Raw genomic sequence first — 23106 nt, 5'->3', positions numbered from 1 at the left:
TTCATTAAAAAAGAAAACTATGGCAAACATATTTTAACTGTTTAAGCACGCCTGTCGTAGACACAGTATCTAACTTCGTGAGTTCTGGGGGCGGGACATAGCCCAGTGGTAAAGCGCACGCCTGATGCGCGATCGGTCTAGGATCGACCACGTCGGTGTGCCCATTGGACTATTTCTCGTTTCAGCCAGTGCACCACGACTGGTATATCAAAGGCTGTGGTGTATCCTATCTGTGGGATGATGCATATAAAAGATCCCTTGCTACTAATGAAAAAATGTAGCGGGTTTCCTCTCTGTGACTGTCAAAAATTACCATATGTTTGACATCCAATAGTCGATGATTAATAAATCAATGTGCTCTAGTAGTGTCGTTAAACAAAAAGAAATTTCATGAGTTCTGCCCCAAAAATTAACAAATGAATGTTTAACGACAACCCAGCACGAAAAATACCAAACAAAGGAAAGTTCTTGAATTAATTAATGATCAACGTGTAAAAATTCAAAAGTTAAATTAAAACAGAAAAATATATACAAATATCACAGGTAGGTAAAATTAAAAACAACATTAATTATTTCTGAAAAGGTTCAACACAAGTTCCAGACGGAATCGCAATTATTCCATTACATTTCTCCTACCAAATATATTGTTTTCATCTGCCACGATGTGGCGTTCCGACAGAGTGCACCGACAATGCTCACACTGAGGTGGAGGATCCTTCGACACAAGATCGTGACACAAGACCATTTCATACTTCCTGTATCACCTATAGGAGGAAGGGATACTAAGTTTACCCGGAATTCTTTGTGGTCAACTGACAAAAGAAACATGCTATATTTAACCACCAATTATTCGGGGAAACCCCTCTAGTCGTCCAGTGCAAGATTAAAAAATATATATTATTCTAGAATTAATTATGGAGATATAGTGCGTGGGATCGATTAATTTGTAGTTATGTACTGTGAAATAACGAAATATTATTTTTTCAACTTTGACATAGCATCTTTAACATGGTAAATTAACAAATGAAGATAGCCAATTGGTTTACCGTGAAGATTTGGCATGAAAATATAATATAACATGGAAACTTATCTGAGATCCCAACAACTGAATTTTCACCACCTCGGAATGTATTAAGTATTTTCACAAACAACAACAACAAAACAACAAAGCAACAACACCCTACATGTATACTATAGTCCGTCCTATCCTCCTACAAAAATGTTGGGGTTTTTGTTGGGGTTTTTAATAAATAATTTCCACCTATTATTGCGTGCAATTTAGAAAACAATTGGCTCAGAAATAAATAACTTGCAGTAAACTTCATAGTATGAAAAAATGCGTTCCTGGTGGGAGGGACTATAGTTAAATCTTGGTATGGAGCTTCGTATAGAGTGGACCAAAATACGAACTAGGAAGAGAAATCCCATAAAAGTTGTGAAACCGCTAAAATCGAACTTTAGCTTAACTGGCTTTAAATAAATCTGTTCTGAAAAATTAATTTATACATAAAAATGTGGCAAAAGTATAAGACCAACGGAAATGAAATTACTGAAAAGATTAAAACATTTTTCGGAGTGTTGGACACAAATGAAGATATGGACAACTTGAGAAAAAATTTTGAAAGCCGAGTTCGGGTAACAGCTAGGAGTCGCATACATAAAATAACATAATATTTATAACGGAGAATTATCATTGCTGAAAATACAGTTAAACTTTATTGATAATATACACACACCATACAATCATAGTAACAATCCTCGAAGTTTTAACCTTAGGGGTGTAATGAAGATTCGTTACAAAATACTTTTGAAAAGGGGAGGGGTAAGTTATCGTCCGTGGGCCTGTTTCGGAGAAGTTCCTGTTTCAGTGTGTGCGTCGTTTATGCGCAACAGTACGTACATTTGAAAATTTCCGAGGTTAACTTTTGCATGAGGAAAGTAAACAAATGTCTCACAGAAATTTTCGTAAAAATAAACTTAAAACGACAAAGAAAGCAAGATTGAACTTGACTCGCTCATAAACACGGTACATTTCTTAATACAGTTGAGTATTGTAATTTCGAGACCCAAAGGTTTGACTTGATCGGAAGGACCATACTTTGAAACTGACAACAATACAAATATCACTTACCTGTACATAAATATGTTTATGTGTGTAGTAATGTCGAATGAAAATAAAGTCCAGTGGAACACTGCTGATATAATAAACACCATTCCAAACACACTCCCCCTAAAACAAATGGCATCTGGTTGTAGTTTTAATTTAAAGTTAAATTTCAATGTGATAATTAGAGGGCTAGTTGAATTTGAGAAGGGCCAGTAAGATTTTTCTTCAACTGGCCCTGCTGGCGACCTTGGTTTGCATGCTAATTTTCAACCCTGATATAGTCTTTGAGAGGACGCCTGCTACAACGGGCAACGGGCAACTCATTTTACGTGCCCCTATCCACTAGGGTTCAGGCACGCCCACCCCGGATTCAGCCTCTGACTTCGCCAGTGACCGACTGCTACATTGTTCCATTAATAGCAAGGGATCTTTTATATGCACAATCCCACAGACAGTATAAGACATACCATGGCCTTTGATAACCAGTTGTGGTGCCCTGACTGGAGCAAGAAATAACCCAATGGGCCCACTGACAGGGATCAATCCTAGGACTGTGCATCAGGTGAACGCTTTACCACTTGGCTATGTCAAGCCCCTATCTGTTTTAAATCATGTTATATATGATTTTGGTGGAATCCTTAAACAAAATCCCCAAATTCAGTACCTGCATTTCATAGGACTAATTTTTATACATAATATATTTAAATACATAATATATAGTAGGCCTATATCATAGGCATCGGAAGATGATAGCAAATGGGAGGGACGAGGAGGGAAGCTTAAAATTAACAGCTTTATATCTCACCAATTTGGGTGCAACATTTTTTCTGTTTGTTCCCACCACAAGGAGGTCTTTTTAATGCAGTACTTAATGTTAACAGTTGCTGAAGAGTTATGGACATTCAGAAATCCATTTCAAGTTATTTTAATCTAAATAATGCTTAACATTGTAATTGTTTTTATGTGAGCATGTTTGATCTTTGGGAGTGATTATTTTGGGCATTATTTTGGACACAATGTTTATAGTCTTGACTTTCATGCAGTCTTAGCCCTGAATTAATTTGATTTTCTAATTGGGTAGGACCAGTATATTATCTTCAGAGTTGAGGGGGAATTTTCCCCACCTGTGCTGACACTTTTGTACTAGTAGTAGTACTATTATATAATTTTTCTGGCTAAATAATACAACACTATCTCAAGGTCTGTTTTGAACATATCTCAGTAATGGCAGGCATGACATATTAAATGCTATGTAGGGGTGGGACATAGCCCAGTGGTGAAGTGCTCATTTAATGCATGGTCCGTCTAGGATTGATCCTAGTCAGTGGGCCCAAAATCATTGCTGTAATTTATAATTACAAGACAAACAAATTGATATATAAATATATGTAAATCATATTTATGGTTATTTTATTATCTGTTTTTCTTTTTATAAAGAAAGAAAATTATGGTATATCTATACAGAAGTCAATACCAGAATTTATGCAGACAGAATCTTACAAGAAGGATATGGCAATAGACCAAATGAAAGAAGCTTTTTCACAACTGTCTGTGGATCAATTGACTGAAAGTGAAATACAGGAGCTGATTAAGTCTTCAACTGGTTGTATCATTAGAAGCTCTCAGAGTGTTCCCTATTCATCTAATGTTGATACGCCAGGTCCTTCCTCTCGGAGTGTTCATTTACCTTGTCCATCAGAGAAGAGAGAAAAAGCACAGACAACCGTAGCAATACCATCATTTGATGCTATGGAAAAAAAGAGGTCTCAAGGAGTGACTAAAGCAACTTTGGACAAAACAGAAGATGAGCAGATTGAAATTGTTTGTTCACCTGCTGAATGCCATTCACAGGTGAGAAAATTCTCCAAAAGTACCACTACTGCAAAATCTTCTGATGGATTCAAAAGCAAAATATCTTTTGCTTTGAGAAACTTACGGAGAGATTCTTCTTCAGAAACTTGGAACATGGAAACCAGCTCCCTTCTGAATAGACCTTCATTCCAATCATCAATAAGACAGAAGTATTCAAAGAAGCCATTGTCAGGTAGCAAAATTCATTTCCAAGAACCTGCTTCGAAAAACGTCCATCTGTACAGTCTAGAAGAGTTTGTGCACATTACTAACATACTGAATGATGAAGAACTTCAGAAACTAGAAGTAAACAGTGAAAATGCTTCATGGCTTTCATCTGTACTAAGTTTTTCACACGGCACAAATGATGCCGAAAAATATGTAGGGCTGGCTGGTAATGAAACATTTTATGAACACAAAGAGAAACCAGTAGCCTCTTGCAGTACGTCTGAAGAAAGACCTTGCAGTATCAAAGTGGAAACTATTGGTACTCTGACATCTTGCAGTAACGAGTATGAATCACCAGGAAAATTGGTGTATTCTGACAGTGGAAATATAGGACAGTCAGATGTGCATTCATTTGTTGGCAGTGGAAGTACAGAATGGACGAGCAGCTCTGCAGCCTCTCGTTCTAAAAGTGAACAGTCGGACATCAACAACTCAGCAGTGTACTTCAAGTCAAATAAAGTACACCCTATTGACTTCACTGCAAGTGGCACACATGGTCCACAGATGAATGTTAACAATCATGCTATTGGTGAGATGGACGTTAACAATCATGCTGTTGGTGGTAGCATGGGAGAAATTAAATCTGAAACAACAGATGGTGGTAATAATCGTTCAAACAATTATGACAGTAACATTAATGATAAAAAGGTGACCAGCAATGATGATGGCCCAGCTGAGACTGATGCTGACGATACAACCCGCAGACGGCATCACAGTTCACCAACCAAAAAGGATGTGAAAAACAGTGACCTTTCGGTATGTCCATGTAGTTTGTGTTTAAAGAGTTCCAAAATTAGGCTGTTCTAAGAATTATCATGTTGAGAGTGTGCTTATAGGTCTATGTATATTTATGTGTCAGTATGTATAAATATACAATTTTGTCTTAATTGTCCAGAAAATAAATTTGGACTTATTGGCTTTACTTTTATTAATAATAACCCAGAAGGCATACAATAACAAAACAACCTAGAACTAGTTGATAATGTGATTTACTAATCATGTGAATTTAATGTATTTAATTTATATAACATTATCGTAATGCTTTGCACACACCTGCCAATTAACACCAACTCGACAGTCATGTAGGAGTTAATCGGTAGGTGTGTTCAGGGTAAAGACGTGACATTATTCATGTAAAATCTCCAGTTTTGCCCTGATTAGACTGTCGCGTCGGCTGGTGTGTGCAGGTGCACATTTTCAGACTACTGCCGACTCGACAGTCGAGTCTGTGTTAATCGGTAGGTGTGCGCCAAGCATTACGATAATGACAGTGTTTGATCAAAAGCATGAGAAGAAGAAGTCTACTGTTAATATGGTCATTATGACAATTAGTGTTTTTTTTACCAAGGGGGTTGATTATTTATAAAAGTAGGAAGCTGTTTTGAGAGACATAAGCTGTTATATCTACAGAGTGCTGCGAGATGTATAATTGGGAGTATGAAACATAGGTGGCAATGATGGCAGTAATATCCATCCAAATCTCCACTTGGTGTCTACTAATGACAGGCTTTCTGCCAGAAAATAATTTTTAACTTTGATACTATGTTTCATTTATTTTGACAACTTTTACGATAATCTATCTAAAAACTATAAAAATGTATCCACTAATTTCCAAGATTTTAGGATACATAACTTTACCCTTCATCTCCTCTGGCAAAAAACCTGAATGAATGAAGTTTACTTGCTGCATTTGATATACTAGTCCATTAATATTTGGTAAACAGAATGAAAAATATACTTTGGCAAAGAAATAAAAGTATACTTTCACAAATAAAAATAAATTTGGCAAATAGAAATAGAAGTACACTTTCCGTGTTTATTTTTCAGAATGTCAGGTTGATTGAAGATCATTCAGAACTGACTGGGCAAGAAGCACTAAAACACTATAAACTTTTTGCAGCAGTGAGTACAGCAGCCGCTAAATATTCTGCACTTTAATTTTGTTTTATTCCATTTTGATTAAGTGATTCCATTGTATTTATAGAGGAAACCTCATTTTAAAATAACCTTAATCCTAACCCTAAATCCAACCCTAAACCTAATGTGTGTGTGAGTGTGTGTATGTGTGCATGTGTGTGTATGTGTGTGTCCACATATTTCACTGTCCATTGAAGTTCATTCCTTTTCTGTTTTCAAGTCATTTTGTGTCGAGGCACTCACACACTAATGAAGAGATCCCAAAATGAAAAATGATCACACAGACTACTCCTATGTATCGAGATCTATTTGTTGTGCACAGTGAATCGGCTTAATTCTGATGTCATGTTGAAATTGTCTAGGTAGAAAGAGCGGTGCTGATAAATAAGCTTGAGCAAATCAAAGAGCAGATTACTAGTGACTACCTGTGGAAAATTGATGTCGTTGAGGAAATATATGAGACTGCAAAGGGTAAGCCGTGTTAGTTTGTTGTCCACACAGTCAGATTACAAATAAAATTATTTTAATGTCTTTTTACCTTGAGGTCATCTTTAACAGATTTCTGTGGTGGTTGTAACCTGTGTGGCCAACTTGGCTCAACCTTTTACAAAATGACCGATTGTTACATACATCTTTATTTATACAAATAATACATACACACACATTCATGAAGACATACATTTTGTATTTAAAACCTTTAATCTTCTTAGTTCACATCCAGAATTTCCTCAGTTCCGATTGAACAGTAAAAAACAATCCCTTAGAGTACTAGTTTCTAAATACTATGATGTATATTTTGCTGTTGGAACGTTTTTGACAACTGAAATAAAACAGTACTTAGGTCTTATTGTTTAGGTTATACATTTCTGTACATCTAAAGTGTTTTTTGCCATCCCGTTGTTTTTAATATCGCGAAAAAATTTTTTATCACATTTTTAAAAACATGTAACTCTGAGATGTAACAGTAATGGTTTGTTTGTTTTGTTTTACGACACCACTAGAGCACATTGATTTATTAATCATTGGCTATTGGATGTTAAACATTTGGTAATTTTGACATATAGTCTTAGAGAGGAAACCCGCTGTATTTTTCCATTAGTAGCAAGGGATCTTTTATATGCACCATCCCACAGACAAAATAACACATACCACAGCCTTTGATATACCAGTCATGGTGCACTGGCTAGAATGAGAAATAACACAATGGTCCCACCAACGGGGATCGATTTCAAACCGACCACACATCAAGCAAGCGCTTTACCACTGGGCCACATCACACCCCGTTAAAACAGTTATGGAGACGAACTGTAGTATAATATTTAAGAGTATTTCCCCATTCCAACGTCACAGACTTGTTTTACTCTATTGTAACTTTATGCAAATGTTTTACAGGTTTGTAGATAACCAAAGTTAAGACATCATTCACGAGGAAAAGATAATTCGTAACTCCTCATAGCGAGTTGGTTATTCTCTTTATTATTCATTGTATTATAACTGATTTTTAATGTAAAAATTCCTCTGCAGTCTATAACAGCCATCAGACGTTACTCTATATAATTTTACGTGCATTACATGATGTAATGTAAGTGACGTCATGGCATAACAGCATTCTTTTTACAGCCATATGTTTACAGTACAAGATAATACGACTGTTGTTGCAATAGAAAATAATTAAAAAAATTATGCTACTAAAGCCGCTGCTTATAAAAATATACCTTTTCATGTTTATGAAACAAATCAGTCAGAAAGTTTCTGTAAATCATTGTAGATCGTATAATGTCTGTGTAACTGGACTCATGAATGAATTAATTATATGAATGAAAGTGAAGCTCTGACCGTGGAAAGCAAGCAACCAAACGTCATGACTTTTAAGCCAGCCAATCAGTGGCTGTGGAAGCAATTTGCACACTGTGCAGAGATCCAAAAAATATTACCCCATATATTTGAGTCCATATGGGTAATAATTGTTAATAGTTCTGAAGGCTGTAGTATCCTCAGAAAATTAGAGGCTGCCGTCTACTAATGAACACCGTATTTCTTCTGGTTTCCAGCATATTACAGCAATCCTGAGGGTGAGGCTAGATCAAAGTGGAAGAAACTGAGGCGAGAGATATCACAGTACAGCAAGGAAAGTATCACGGATATCCGAGTCAAGTTGACCACATTTGGAAACTTCCGACCATTCTTCACCTATTTGATTCTTCTGGTAAAGGCAGACTCTTTTCGTTACATCATGCAATACAAGGCTGGAAATGTGACACATACCACATTTGTTACTTTGTACTATAATAATTACATTATGCAATACAGGAAATGCGACACATACCACATTTGTAACATTGTACTGTAATAATTACATTATGCAATACAATACGGGAAATGCGACACATACCACATTTGTAACATTGTACTGTAATAATTACATTATGCAATACAATACGGGAAATGCGACACATACCACATTTGTAACTTTGTACTGTAATAATTACATGCAATACAATACGGGAAATGCGACACATACCACATTTGTAACTTTGTACTGTAATAATTACATTATGCAATACAATACGGGAAAAGCGACACATACCACATTTGTAATTTTGTACTATAAAAATTATAGTATGCAATACAATACGGGAAATGTGACACATACCACATTTTTAATATTGTACTATAATTATCACATTATGCAGTATAATGCAGGAAATGTGACACATACCATATTTGTAATACAGTACTGTAATAATCACATGCAGTACAATAAGTGAGATATAAGACAACATATTTCTGTACAATAATTACAATATGGAAGAAATGCGACACATACCATATTTGTAACTTTGTACTGTAATAATTACATTATGCAATACAATACAGGAAATGCGACACATACCACATTTGTAACTTTGTACTGTAATAATTACATTATGCAATACAATACGGGAAATGCGACACATACCACATTTGTAATTTTGTACTATAAAAATTATATTATGCAATACAATACGGGAAATGTGACACATACCACATTTGTAATATTGTACTATAATAATCACATGCAGTACAATAAGTGAGATATAAGACAACATATTTCTGTACAATAATTACAATATGGAAGAAATGGAACTTTAGTTTATTTTGAAATAATTTTTAGGTAGGTATTGAAAAACATAAGTACGAAAAAGGAAATATTTAAATTACAAATGAAAAAGATGCGCCAGATATTATGTTAGCAACCTTAGTTGGAGTTATCTCCCTTGATGTATTGGGTGAAAGTAATCGCCCTTGTTTTTCACTCTTCCTTCTCCTTTTGTATTTGTCAAGTAAAGTTGTGTTTTACTTTCTAAGTTTGTGTTTCTGATCAGTAATTATTAGGGTGGCAACTTTTCTCTTAACTGGCGTGGTGGCAGCGGTGGGATATGAACCCACGCCTCCAAAGAAACTGGTGACTCAAACCAGAAGTTGACAATGTCAGTGACAAACCACATCTCCCCAGAACAAATACCAAATCACAGTCATATGGCAAGTTCTCAGACCAAATTCAAATAGACCCTCACCATATTCTCTCTCCAGAAATCAGAAAGGAATTCAGTGCTCTAGTTCAGGAATATGATGATGTATTTGACCCTTCCATAGAATGCTATAATGGTGCCAGTGGTCCATTCCAAGCAGTAGTTAACATGGTTCCAGTACAACTTCCTCAGAGGAAGGGAAGAGTACCCCAGTACTCCAGAAAGCAACTCGGAGAACTTCAACAGATGTTCGACGACCTCGAGGACAAGGGAGTTTTCAAACGTCCTGAAGATGAAGGTATCAAGGTTGAATACGTTAACCCTTCCTTCCTTGTCAGAAAGCCATCAGGCGGCCATCGCCTGGTCACATCATTCGGTGATGTTGGTCGGTACACCAAACCTCAGCCGTCCCTGTTACCTGATGTAGATTCAACATTGAGACAAATCGGTCAATGGAAATATATTATTACCACTGATCTGTCCAGCGCTTTCTACCAAATACCACTTGACAAGAATTCCATGAAGTATTGTGGTGTTGCTACTCCGTTTCGCGGTATCCGTGTATACACCCGATCGGCAATGGGTATGCCAGGTTCAGAAACTGCACTAGAGGAACTTATGTGTAGAGTTCTGGGAGATTTATTGACGGAAGGGGTTGTCACTAAACTCGCTGATGACTTGTATTGTGGCGGAAATACCCCTGAAGAATTAATCAACACTTGGCGTCGGTTGTTGACAGCCCTTCGACACAACAACTTAAGACTGTCAGCACACAAAACAATAATCACTCCACAATCAACCACAATCTTAGGATGGAATTGGCAACAAGGCTGTATTCAGGCTAGTCCTCACCACATCACTACTTTAGCGTCATGTTCGCCTCCCAACAGTCTATGGTTTGCGCTCATTCATTGGTGCATACAAAATTCTTGCCCGCATTATACCCGGCTGTTTGAAGATCCTTTTGATGATATTGTCGCAGGTCGCCAGTCAAAAGATGAAATAGTTTGGAGCAATGACCTTCATGATGCCTTTTCTCATGCCCAGACAATCTCGTCAAACAAAGCAATCGTTCTCCCAAACCTAAAAGACCAACTTTGGATTGTTACAGATGGAGCTGTTAAGGATCCAGGCATAGGAGCAACCTTGTATGTAACTCGCCACAATCAACCTCGCGTTGCAGGATTCTTCAGCGCAAAACTCAGACCACGTCAAGTCACATGGTTACCATGTGAAATTGAAGCACTGTCGATTGCCGCTGCCACAAAACACTTCAGTCCTTATATCATCCAGTCCAGTCTGAAACCTATCATTCTCACTGACAACAAACCTTGCGTCCTTGCTTTTGAGAAGTTATCATCTAGAAGTTATCATCTAGCTGGTAATGCAAATATCCCATCAGACTTTGCTAGCCGAAATGCTCCAGAGTGTCACAATGAATCGTGTCAAATATGTACTTTCATCCAAGATCCTAAAAAATTCTGTTGTTCGACATTCTCACAGATGACATACTATCAGGTAAGACTCGGATACCCTTCACCACAAGATCAACTTGGCACTCGCTACAAGAAAAGTGCAAGGATTTACGGTGTACTCATTCTCACCTGATTCAAGGTACTCGCCCTTCGAAGAAGCTCACCAACATCAAAGATGTTAAACGTTACATCAATACGGTAACCATTGCCAAAGATGGTCTCCTCGTCGTAAAGCGAACTGATCCACTATTCTCCACGCGAGAATGTATTGTTGTTCCCCGACAAGTTCTAGAAGGTCTCCTCAATGCTTTACATATTCAGTTGAATCACCCATCAGCATTTCAACTAAAGAAGGTAGTTCAAAGATACTTCTTTGCGCTTGACATGGATCGTTCCATTGACTCTGTATCCAACAACTGCCATCAGTGTGCTGCTCTGCGAAAGACTCCATCTACCATTGTCGAACAAACTTCAAGTAATCCACCTGAGACTGTAGGCAGTCTCTTTGCTGCGGATATCCTTAAACGAGAATGCCAAGTCATCATAGTTGTGAGGGAATGTATTACAGCCTTTACAGTCGCCTGTCTGATTGATAATGAACGTAGTGATGTCATTCGACAGGCATTGATTCGTTTGTGCATAGAATTACGCCCTCTTGACGGACCCCCAGCAGTCATCCGCACAGATCCTGCTCCAGGCTTTCTCACGCTGGCAAATGACAGTTTCCTACACAAACACAGAATCACTCTTGAAATCGGTAGGGTCAAGAACATAAACAAAAACCCAGTCGCTAGTCTCAATTCCCGCATTCGAAACCATGGCGTATCATCTCGTGAAATGTGGACTCAGAGAGACCAATTCACAAGCAGCCAATTACCCCTTTCTGACCAACAACTTATTACAGACCAACACTCCGCCAGATTATCAAACCACCCACACACTGAATTATCCAAAACTCCTAAAGGAATCCAATCAACCATGCCTTCAGTACACATTGGAGATTTAGTGTATCTGTATTGTGACAGAAATAAGACATGTGCACGTAATCGATATCTTGTTGTGAACATTGACGAGCCATGGTGCGACATTCGCAAATTTGTTGGATCACAACTTAGAAATGACTGTTGTCGTGTTAAAAGTTCTGAGTGTTACCTAGTACCAAACAAGACTTGTCAAATTCCACAGTGTACTTCCGGTGACACAGATAATGATGATGAAACACCCCCAGATCCTGACGTTGACACAAGTTATGATCTTCCTCCGATTCCAACTGAGATCGCCTCGCCTCTACCAGACATATCTTCACAATCACTAGACAACATCCTGGACACAACGGAGAACTCACTACTCCCCTCCAGACCACGACGACGGATAAATCTACCAGGTCGATTTAAGGATTTTGTGTTGAACTAACATTCACCATGTTTTTGTTCTAACCACGACATAGAAATATACTGTGTCAGTGTCATGAATCTGCATTTAACTATCGTTTACCATGTTTTATTCCAGACCCCAATGACAAGAACATCTACCGCGTCGATTTTGACGATTTTGTGTTTTGTTTTAATAGTAACCATACATTTATTATACTCAGACAGTAAGTTCTAACCTTAACATTAACAGTACAAAAACAAAAGGAAGAAAAAAGTGGTTACGCCAGATATTATGTTAGCAACCTTAGTTGGGAGTTATCTCCCTTGATGTATTGGGTGAAAGTAATCGCCCTTGTTTTTCACTCTTCCTTCTCCTTTTGTATTTGTCAAGTAAAGTTGTGTTTTACTTTCTAAGTTTGTGTTTCTGATCAGTAACTATTAGGGTGGCAACTTTTCTCTTAACTGGTGATGGGCAAGCTGATATGAATTGGTTAATGAATTTGTTTGGGTTAGAGCAAGCAGTTTTTTAAATGGCTTATAAACAAGGCTGGTTTTTTTACACAATATGTCTGCTTTACTCATACAACATTTATTCTTGCTTATTGTAAGTGCTTGCCTGATGCACAGTCATTCTAGGATCGATCCACATTGTTGAGCCCATTGGGTTATTTCTCATTCCAGCCAGTGCAATACGACTCTATATCATTCAAGAGTCGTGGTATGTGCTGTCCAGTGTATGGGATGGTGCATATAAAAAATCCCTTGCTACTAATGGAAAAATGTAATGCGTTTCATCTCTAAGACTGTCAGAATTACCAAATGTTTGACATCCAAGAGCCAATGATTAATAAATCAATTTGCTCTAGTGGTGTTGTTAAATAAAACAAACCTTAGCTTTAATCGTATGAAACAAATAATAAGTATATCAATTATATGATAATGATATATACTTGTACATAAATATCCTGTAGGAGTTATGGTAGAGAATCTGGCCAGGGCCCCATTTCACGAAGCGATCTTGGCCCTAAGATCACCGCAACTACACAGCTAACATATACACTTAGGTGATCTTAATGCTAAGATCGCTTTGTGGAACGGGACCCTGGTGCTTATAAAACTTTTAAGAGTCTAGTCTCGAGACTCAAATAGAGTCTGATACACTAATGTCATGACAACGCCAAACAAATTGTATGTGTGTGACATCATTAGAGATTGGACTGGTACATCAAAGACCGTGGTATGTGCTATTCTGTCTATGGGATGGTGCATATAAAAGATCCCTGGCTGCTAACTGAAAAGAGCAGCCCATGAAGTGGCGACAGCAGGTTTTCTCTCTCAATATCTGTGTGGTCCGTAACCATATGTCTGATGTCATATAACCGTAAATAAAATGTGTTGAGTGCGTCGTTTAACAACACATTTCCTTCCTTCATCAGAGATTGAGTCTGGACTCTTATTAAAGTTTAATAAGCATGGGGTCCAGGACCCCATTTTACGCAGCGATCTTAGAGCAAAGATTACCTCAAGTGCATAATGTTCCAAAGATACAGCCATTCTTCAGTTATGTGGTAATGATGGCTAGAAAGGACGGCATGGAATGCATCATGATTGCATTCAAGATATAAAGTTAAAAAGCATTTGCATGTTTTATGATGAACATTGGTGAAAGTTTATTATTTTATTTTAGAGTCTTGTGATGTCAGTCTCCGTTATTTGTGCGCTGTTTGGCCTCGCTCGGGTCGGCTTGGAACCGAAGCTAGACTTTGAAGAGAACATTAAAACATTCCTCGGGAAGGAAAGCATCCACCGATGGATAGTTCCCAATCTGTGGATGGGTCCGACAATGCGCAGCATGATTGGTGAGCAGTTGTGTGATGTGGTTGGAGTGGAACCATTTCATATATTATGTGCTGCACCACAGCTCAAATTTAACAGTGGCCATGTGGCAAATTTCTGCAATGCCCTTGTCATATGCTCCAATGCCTTGAAAACTAAACAGTTGGTTACTCATTTTGCAATAAACACGTCAACACCATAATACTGAGCAACAAACATAGCCTATGATGTATGAGGACAAACTAAGACATGTTATATGATTCCTTCCAAGTAGAGGAAACCTCTATACTATTTAAACCATAATTACATATAAACATCAGTCTAATTTTAAATACGAGTAGTTTATATTTGTGCTAACTGTAGTGGATTTGGTATCCCAGGATATAGTATACTATTTTAAGTATAATTAGATATAAGCATCAGACCTGCTAATTGTAAATATTTTAAGCAGTTTATAATTGTTCTAATTATTATATATACTGACTAATGAAGTGTGCATTATTTGATTACTGCAGCTGCTGGGGCAGTGTTCGGCCTATGTATGAGAGAAAACCACCATACGAGTCTGGCATTTGTTGAAAGGTACAACTTCAGCATAACCACAACACTTGGGTGCTGCGAGATGGCCTCGCGGAACACGGCTGGCACTCTGTCCAAAGAAGAGTGCAACAAAGAGACAGAGGGTTGAAGCATTTTAATTTTTACTCAACAATTTAACAATTGATAAATGTTGAAAATGGATTGGCAAACAGCATGCTTTAATTATAAATTAGGCCCCTGTAAACTGATGGAAAGAAATAAGTGAACACATGACATTTTAGATCAAATTTAATACATTACTAGCACAGTTATGTCTGTGGTTAAGCCATCGGACATAAAGCTGGTAGGTACAGGGTTCACAGCCTGGTACTGGCTCCCACACAGAGCTAGTTTTAACAACTGAAAGGGCAGGTGTAAGACCACTACACCCTCTTCTCTGTCACTAACAACTAACCTTCTGTCGTGGACAGATAGCCGAGGTGTTTGTCCAGGACAGTGTGCTTGAACCTTAATTGGATATAAGCATAAAATAAATTGAAATGAAAATGAAGAGATACAGTTTTCCATTCCTTTCAATTCCATCAATCCATCGATCCAGTCACTCAATTCACCATCCATCCATCCAGTCACTCGATCCACCATCCATCCATTCAGTCATTCATTCATTAATCTACAGAATGAGTAATCTGGGTAGAAGAACGGGGTTTCTTGTCTCTGTCAACTAAGTGTTGAATCAACCATTCGTTGGACACCCAAGTAGCTAGAGTTTAAGATGAGAAATTGTTAGAACAATATACCTTCTCTTTCCATCCATCTGTCTGCCTATCCATCCATTCGTTCATCACCCAGTTCACATCCACCCATCAACCCACATATGCATCAACCCACCTACCCACTCACATTTCATCCATGCATCCCTTTATCCCCCACCACCCCAATCCAGCATGAAGTGGTAAATCAAAAAAACTAAATGAAATGCCAAATGATACATTTTGTGTTTGACTTGACAGGTGTTGGTGCGTGGCGTGAAGGAATACTGTGTTCTGGACGCATTCCCGGTAAGAACAGTGTGGCACACGTAATGAAGCCGTGCTGCGTGGACATACAGGGAATGTGCATTCACACCTCGCACAGCCACTGCGTGTTTATAGGCGGCATCTATCACATGAAAGAGGACCACTGCAGTCAGGTGAACGGCACATTCGGCTTGGATAAACCGGAAAATTAGTTTATTCTTCTTTTCAGTATAATACAAACAATCTAATTGCTATATTTCCATGTGTATGAAATTTATTGTCATTAATATAACAGTCGATTGGGTTGCAAATAAACATATCACAGAACAATATACTTGTGATAAAACATGCAAGTATTTTTTTAACTCTAGCCAAATAAAATTAAAGTATAATCAAAATTAATTAAAAGCGGGTAGACTTTCTAGTAATTCTTTGCCAGTGTAATTTATTTTAGCAAGTTTTGATACAGATTACTTCGAAACATAGTTTCTGTGAACTATGACCCATAATACAGAAAAAAATCCTGCAAAGAGTAGATTTTTCTGACATATTTATGAAAAATGCTGTAATGCACATGGACTTGTCACATGTTGGTTCATAATGATACTTGTCACTTTCTTCGCTCTAAATTGTTTAAATTATTCATTGTAAACACACTACAATGGTAAAAATTTTTATTTTTAAAACATATTTAAAGAAAACTGCTGGAAATATCTACTGGCACTTAATTAAATTTGTTTAGTATGTAAAAAAAACCTTGGATCATTCTCTCTTTTATGCATACTTAGCCTGAACTCAACAAATGGCATTTTCTCCCCCAATGTAGTCTGGTCCGAACATCCCAACAGCCAATGGGATGGCTTAACATCTTTTAACGAGTTCTCTGCTTCCGGTTCTGGTCACATGACTGAAGCTTCCTTCTTTCCCCCCTGAGCGGCATCGAATGGAGAAATGGAAGCGGGGAGGTTGGACGAGGACGGCCCATGCAGAGACATTGATGCTGCAAGTGCTCGTTACTCATGTGGGTTAGATGCTGAATGAGGAGGAAAACCCTCATCTTCATAGGTTTCAAGAATCGTTGACATGATCCATGTTGACGCAGTGTTCTTGGAAATGTCTGTTAAATGATTGGTTACACGAGAGAAAAAGTATTTTCTGACCATTTCTGAAAGTTCTAATTCTCTCAGTGTAGATCACGAGCATGACAAAAAGACAAGTCCTCGACATCATGCAAACCCAAGATGGACGATAGGGCTTTTACAGTATAAGTCCAAGAAGACTGATGTGGTTGATTCTTGGCCACAAACTTCACTAACAAGGCATGTTGAAGACAGAATATGTCGAGGCCGACCAAGGAACTGACATCCAAATATTTAATGACAACATTATCCAGCTGTGCATCTGTAGCAAGCATGGGAACGGGTTCCTTTCTCGAAGGAGCGGGAGGCTTGGCTGGAGATGGAAGCAGCTCATAAATGAAGGCAAGACCTCTTAACTTCATCGTCTCTGCAGAGTCAGGATCATCTGGGAAGTCTCTCAATAGCCGAGCAAAAGCATGCCGGGCGTCAACTGTTGACCAGTCTACTACAGGTGGAAAATGTCAACTCCCAAGATTAATCCAATTCTATTTTTGGTTTGTGGTTTCAGTGTGATTAGATCTAATCTAATTCACTACAATCCATCAACATCCAGTCTGTTCATACAACAATGATTGGAATTCTTATTATTTTATTCATTACTTAATTTGCTTGTATTTTGCAGGTCAATTGTGCAAATGATCTTTGCCACTTTGGCGGTCTAGAGCCCGACCCTGACATGCCGTGGCTATCCAAGAAGGCCAACCAATGGGGGCGTTTCCTCCTCAGTCTACTGTACTCGCATGGCATCATCCACACCATACTTCTGCTGGTGGGAATCTGGATCCTGATGCGGGAGACCGAGAAGACAATTGGATGGATGCGCATGCTTTTCGTCTACATCTCTTGTGGACTCAATGGATGCCTGGTATGTGGCCATTCATTTTAAAAAAAATTATTGTATCTGTAGTGAAGCACAATTACTGGACAGTGAACCCATTTGTAAATCCACAGTTTCAGACTTAAGAATATCTAAATCTGTAAGAGAGAACGTCTTGGTCTTGAGTTACGTTTCTTAAAACAAAATTAAATGTTAGTTAGCTTCATGAATTTTAATCAGCTTTCACTAAAACTGGATTAGATTGATCTTTGCAGTCAACTAGAGCAACAGTGAAGAATATCATTTCCACAAGTTACCTTCCTTTACATTGTTAAAATGACGAATGCTTCCAGTTTAATACAAGATAACAGTGATGTTTGTAGTCTGTGCACAATGTTATTCTGTAAACTGCTGTAAAACAATGTTTAAAGGAAGAGTAAACTTAAACATGAGCCTTATGTGTTGGAAAGATGCATACCCGGACCACCAACACTTACCGACGCTTTAATAAATGGAAAACACGTAATTTTAGAGTTAATTAAAGGGATACACCCTAGTTACGGCTAGTTGTTAACCATTACGGCATTGTTTTTCGCTATTAAACCCCATTTTTCACAAATAAAATTGCACTTTACTTACCATTTATTATTTAGAATATACATTTCCATTCACCTGAAGTGTTTTTTGGTAATCCTGGTGTTTGTAATAACACAAAATACATTTTTCGTATTTCTTGAAAACGGATGCATGTTTGAGAAAAAAACGTTGAGCAGACAAGATATAATCTATTTTTAGAGGGGATATTTCCATTTCAATGTCACAGACGTTGGTATACCATGTGACCGTTATCATTTTGGTGCGGTTTGTTTTCTCGTGCACGGTTCGCGCAATCAACATCCGATTTGTTGTTGTTCATTTGTGAACATTTTCAGTAACAATAAAGTTCAGACAAGTAAGTGTCTCAATACAAAACGTTACAAACCCTTAAAACCAATAATTTTGCTAAGTCTTACGATATCTGGAGAGGGGATACAACCAGGACAGAACAGTTGGAACATGTCCAGGAGAGGTGAAAAAAACGCACCCAAAGTCTGTGAAATTTGTCGTGACAGGCATTGTTGTGCTTTGAGCGACATCTACCGGTGACATCAAAATACTAACTTTCAAAATTATTTCAAGCAATTGGGACATGGGGATTCCCATGGTATTTATCGATATAAAACCTTCTTTTTCACTCCATTTGATAAAAATGTGATTTAAGTGTGTTACAGGTTTGTAGATTAACCAAATTATAATTTATTTTTGCTGGATGGAACTAGGGTGTGCGGCTTTAAAAAACCGTGAATATTCCTACCATTTTCTTTTGTTTTTGAGGCGTCCGGTACTCTAACTTGCGGCAAAGTGACGTCAGCTCCGACCAACTCCTGTATGCACAGTATAAACAAAAGCAGTCATTTACAACAAGGCGCTTGTCTTTGATCAACCCGCCTTGTAAAACCAAATAAATGACGTGATAATATAATAAACTAATTAACTGAATATATTTCAAATTGCATTAATGGAACAAAATAAGATTATAGTATTTTTCTCTGTTAAATAATCCAAAGGAAAAATGTACACTATTAGGCCTATTGGTATGCTACATTGGAGCAAAAACGACAACCCACAATACCCAAGTGATAATTTTCTTTTCTTTGGGACTACGTAATTGGTCAGTTCTGAAAATTTTGATGGGAGTCTATTTAATCAATAGTTTTACAGAACTGTTTACAGTAAAAAACAATGTCCATTATCATTTTAGGGGTGACAGGTTATTACACAATATCGGTATGTATTTTTGTGTCTAGACTGGTAATTAATTGGCTCTTCTGGTTACCTATCAAATATACACCTGCCAATCAGGAATCACAGGTAGAGGCAACTAACAGAATAGACCAGATAACTAAGAAAACACTCTGTGTATCATTTTAGTATGTAGGTTAATGCATGGACAAAACATGGTACAATTATTTCGACTTGTTGTGTAGCCACTTTTACAAAGGTGGTTTATTTTGTATTGAAAAATAATATATACTTATTGCTGGCTTATTGGGATGGATATTATTACAGAACATTGCAATGCATGCCTATTTTATCATTTGTTTTTATAGTCATTCCTGACGTTAGATGGTATAAAATGGCTGTGTCCGTTATATATAATAGCAGTCACATTTAACTTTTTTATTAATTAACTATAAGATTATACTTGTTAATATTAAGCAATAATGTGCATTATATATCGTTGAATATGCATACCAGTCCAAAAGCCTTGCTTAAGCATTCCTTTAACACCTACTAAGGACTTATTCTCTTTTGATGCTAGGAGATTTGACTAGTAATGGAATACCAGTGTGCAAATTTATCCAAAGTTCCTAAAATAACTTCATTCATTCATGATATTCTGAAAACAAGGAATACTTTAATATTTGTAGAGCATTTTTCATGGGTCGACTTACAAATGGGTCACTTAAAAAAAAAGTTTAAAGTGCTTGAAATTAGGGCCTTGACTTACAGGTGAAGATATTCAGTAACAGTACATAGTTTTCTTTTCTTTTCAGATTGCGACCATATTCTCACCTTACTCCCCACAGGTCGGCACCACTGGCTCACTGATGGGGACTGTTGGAGTGTTAACCGTGGAACTTAGTCAAGCCTGGAGGCTGGTAAAAAAACCGTGGAAAGAAGTGGCAAAAATTGCTGGTCTTCTGTGCATCTCTCTTTTTGTGGGCACCTTTCCTCAAGTGAGCAACTACTCCATCGTTGTAGGTTTCTTCACGGGGATGATTTGTGCCGTTACGTTCCTGCCGTACATCACATTTGGCTGGTGGAGACCACAGACTCGCCTCATTCTCTGCATCACCGGCCTGGCTCTGCTGATGCTTTCGCACTTCATTTTCTTCTATCTCTTCTATTATGTACAAGACTTGACACAGTGCAAGTCTTGCACCGCTTTCGACTGCATGCCATATACAGATAAAGTTTGTGATTTCAATCTGCTGGAGTATCATAAAGACGACTTGTAAAAAAAAAATGAAAAAAAGAAAGAAACACCCAAAAAACTAAAGTCAGTGTTTACATGAAAACCTTGATCTAAAATTCAGATCTGGCTGAAGTTGAATTTCAATTTTAGTTGGTGAGCACGGCAGTCAACCCGGAGACTTTCTACCATGAAAGGTCACTTAATATTTTTTGTAACCGTGAAAACTTCACCTATTTTTAGCACAATGCGAGTTTATAATAGCTGCCATAAAGAAGCCTATTACCAAGATCTGGACAGCAATACTGATGTCACAAAGCCCGTTTATCTTTGAGGATGTGCCCAAAACAGTCGTGCTTGAACCTTAAGCACCAGTCAAATGGTTGGCTGATTGATTGATTGATGTCACAAAGTCCTTTTTGGTATCAAAATGTTTGGAATGATGAGATTAAGTTGAGAAAAATGTAAAATGTTGTCCAGTGATTTTGAAGAAAAATGCATTAATATACTCCATTTGTTGACAGACTAAACCAGACATTTGTTTCTGTTCAAAATGCATTAATATACTCCATTTGTTGACAGACTAAACCAGACATTTGTTTCTGTTCAAAATGCATTAATATACTCCATTTGTTGACAGACTAAACCAGACATTTGTTTCTGTTCAAAATTACTTGAATTAATTCACTCTTTTTTTAAAAAGGAAAAGATTTATTTTGACAAAAAAAATGCATGTTTTTGTCATCGGCCCATATTATCCGTCTATGGGTGATATAGTATCCGATTCACACCGGACACCTGTATCACTTTATCTTGATGTTTCAGAAAGTAAATATGCAGTATTATAAAACAATATCAGCAAAAATAGAAATAAAATGGTTGTTTGATTACTCTCTTAATTATATGTGAACAAACCACAAACCTGTTACAATTCGGAACTATTGTGGACTGTGAGTGGTGTATTGAGGTCTTAATGACAGAAACACAAGTTAAGCATGGGATATGTAGTCATTGTCCACATAACTTATGGTTAAATAAACCAGTTAGATATTTCAAAATAATGTTTTATATGTTATATTACATAATTATTATGTTAATAAATGATATAATAACATTATTTTGGGGTGACATTTGCAAGAGAAAGAATAAAAAATATAATAAAGTAAGCATTTCTTACATTGTTCTCTTGACATTAATAACACAAATCTTACAAAACTGAGTTCATCTCATCATTTTAAATTTTTTTACATGGTACAAAAAGTAGGTCAAATTTTCACTGACCTACATAGAATTGAAAAGTTTGCCCTCTGGAATCTCAGATGTGTCCACAAACTAAAGAAAATTGGGTACCGACTATTTACTTTCTGTAACACATATTCTGATTGCACGATTTAACAAAAGTTTAGAGCCCAATTTATTCATTCATCATCATTTTATTACATTATTAGTTTGTTTTGTATAACAGCAGCAGTTCAGTTAAATACTAGTTTTATTTATTTATTTGACAATGTGCTGTAAATACACGGAGATAGCTTTTCAATTTACTAACTACCTGTATACTTTAAATATACTTACTACACAGTTATCAGTGTTTTGCAAACACTGCCATAAAAGAAACTGAGGGGAGTGATTGATTGCTCATCTAACTTCGATTAGAGGGAGAAATTTAAGATGTTACCATATTCAGCATCGATATTTAATCCTTTTGTAGTACTTTAAAAAAAAAGAGTAGAAACTAAGGGAGTTAAAAATTACTCAGGTGAGTGATGGGAAGCCAAAGTGTTCCCCCTTTTTGTGTGTATTACAAATAGGATTGGTGATATTATTTTAATAATAAAACACTTGTTTCCTAGTATCATTCAGTCAAATAAGAGTTTTAAAAAACCCAAATCCCAGTACTATTTAGATAACAGTATTAGTATTGTTCTGTATTTATTTATTTTGTAAGTATTATTCATTACATTAGTTTATGATTATATTAGTTTTTGCATTCAAAGTCTTGAGTATAATTAGCAGGTCTTTTGCTGAAAATTGGCTCAAATCACAAGAGTTATTAGTTGCCATATTTTCGACCTACTCTGATCAGTCTTAAAATATTTGTTTTATTCTAATAGGAGTTGAATAGTGGATGCAACTTGATAGAGCCTTGAGGTATTACCTATTTTAACTTTTGCAAGATAGTCACCACTTATATTCAATTTATTATTTATTCTCATTAAATTATTTTGATTTATTTGTTATGTTCAATGCACAATAAAATATTCAGTATTTCATTTTGC

At 37.0% G+C, this 23106-nt stretch overlaps 1 protein-coding gene across 1 annotated transcript; it reads left to right on the top strand.

The window, feature by feature from the left end:
• Positions 1–1422: 1422 nt before the first annotated feature.
• Positions 1423–23100, top strand: LOC121384053. Its single transcript, XM_041514250.1, has 10 exons — positions 1423–1635; positions 3545–4942; positions 6014–6088; positions 6466–6574; positions 8155–8309; positions 14151–14322; positions 14815–14982; positions 15850–16028; positions 17617–17859; positions 20409–23100. The coding sequence occupies exons 1-10, from the start codon at positions 1513–1515 to the stop codon at positions 20871–20873; spliced, it is 3087 nt and encodes a 1028-aa protein (XP_041370184.1). The 5' UTR covers positions 1423–1512; the 3' UTR covers positions 20874–23100.
• The last annotated feature ends 6 nt before the right edge of the window (positions 23101–23106 follow it).

Source organism: Gigantopelta aegis, chromosome 10 (assembly GCF_016097555.1).
Source record: "Gigantopelta aegis isolate Gae_Host chromosome 10, Gae_host_genome, whole genome shotgun sequence".
Lineage (NCBI taxonomy): Eukaryota > Metazoa > Mollusca > Gastropoda > Neomphalida > Peltospiridae > Gigantopelta > Gigantopelta aegis.
Note: the sequence above shows the minus strand (reverse complement) of the source record. Positions and strands in the feature narration are given on the sequence as shown.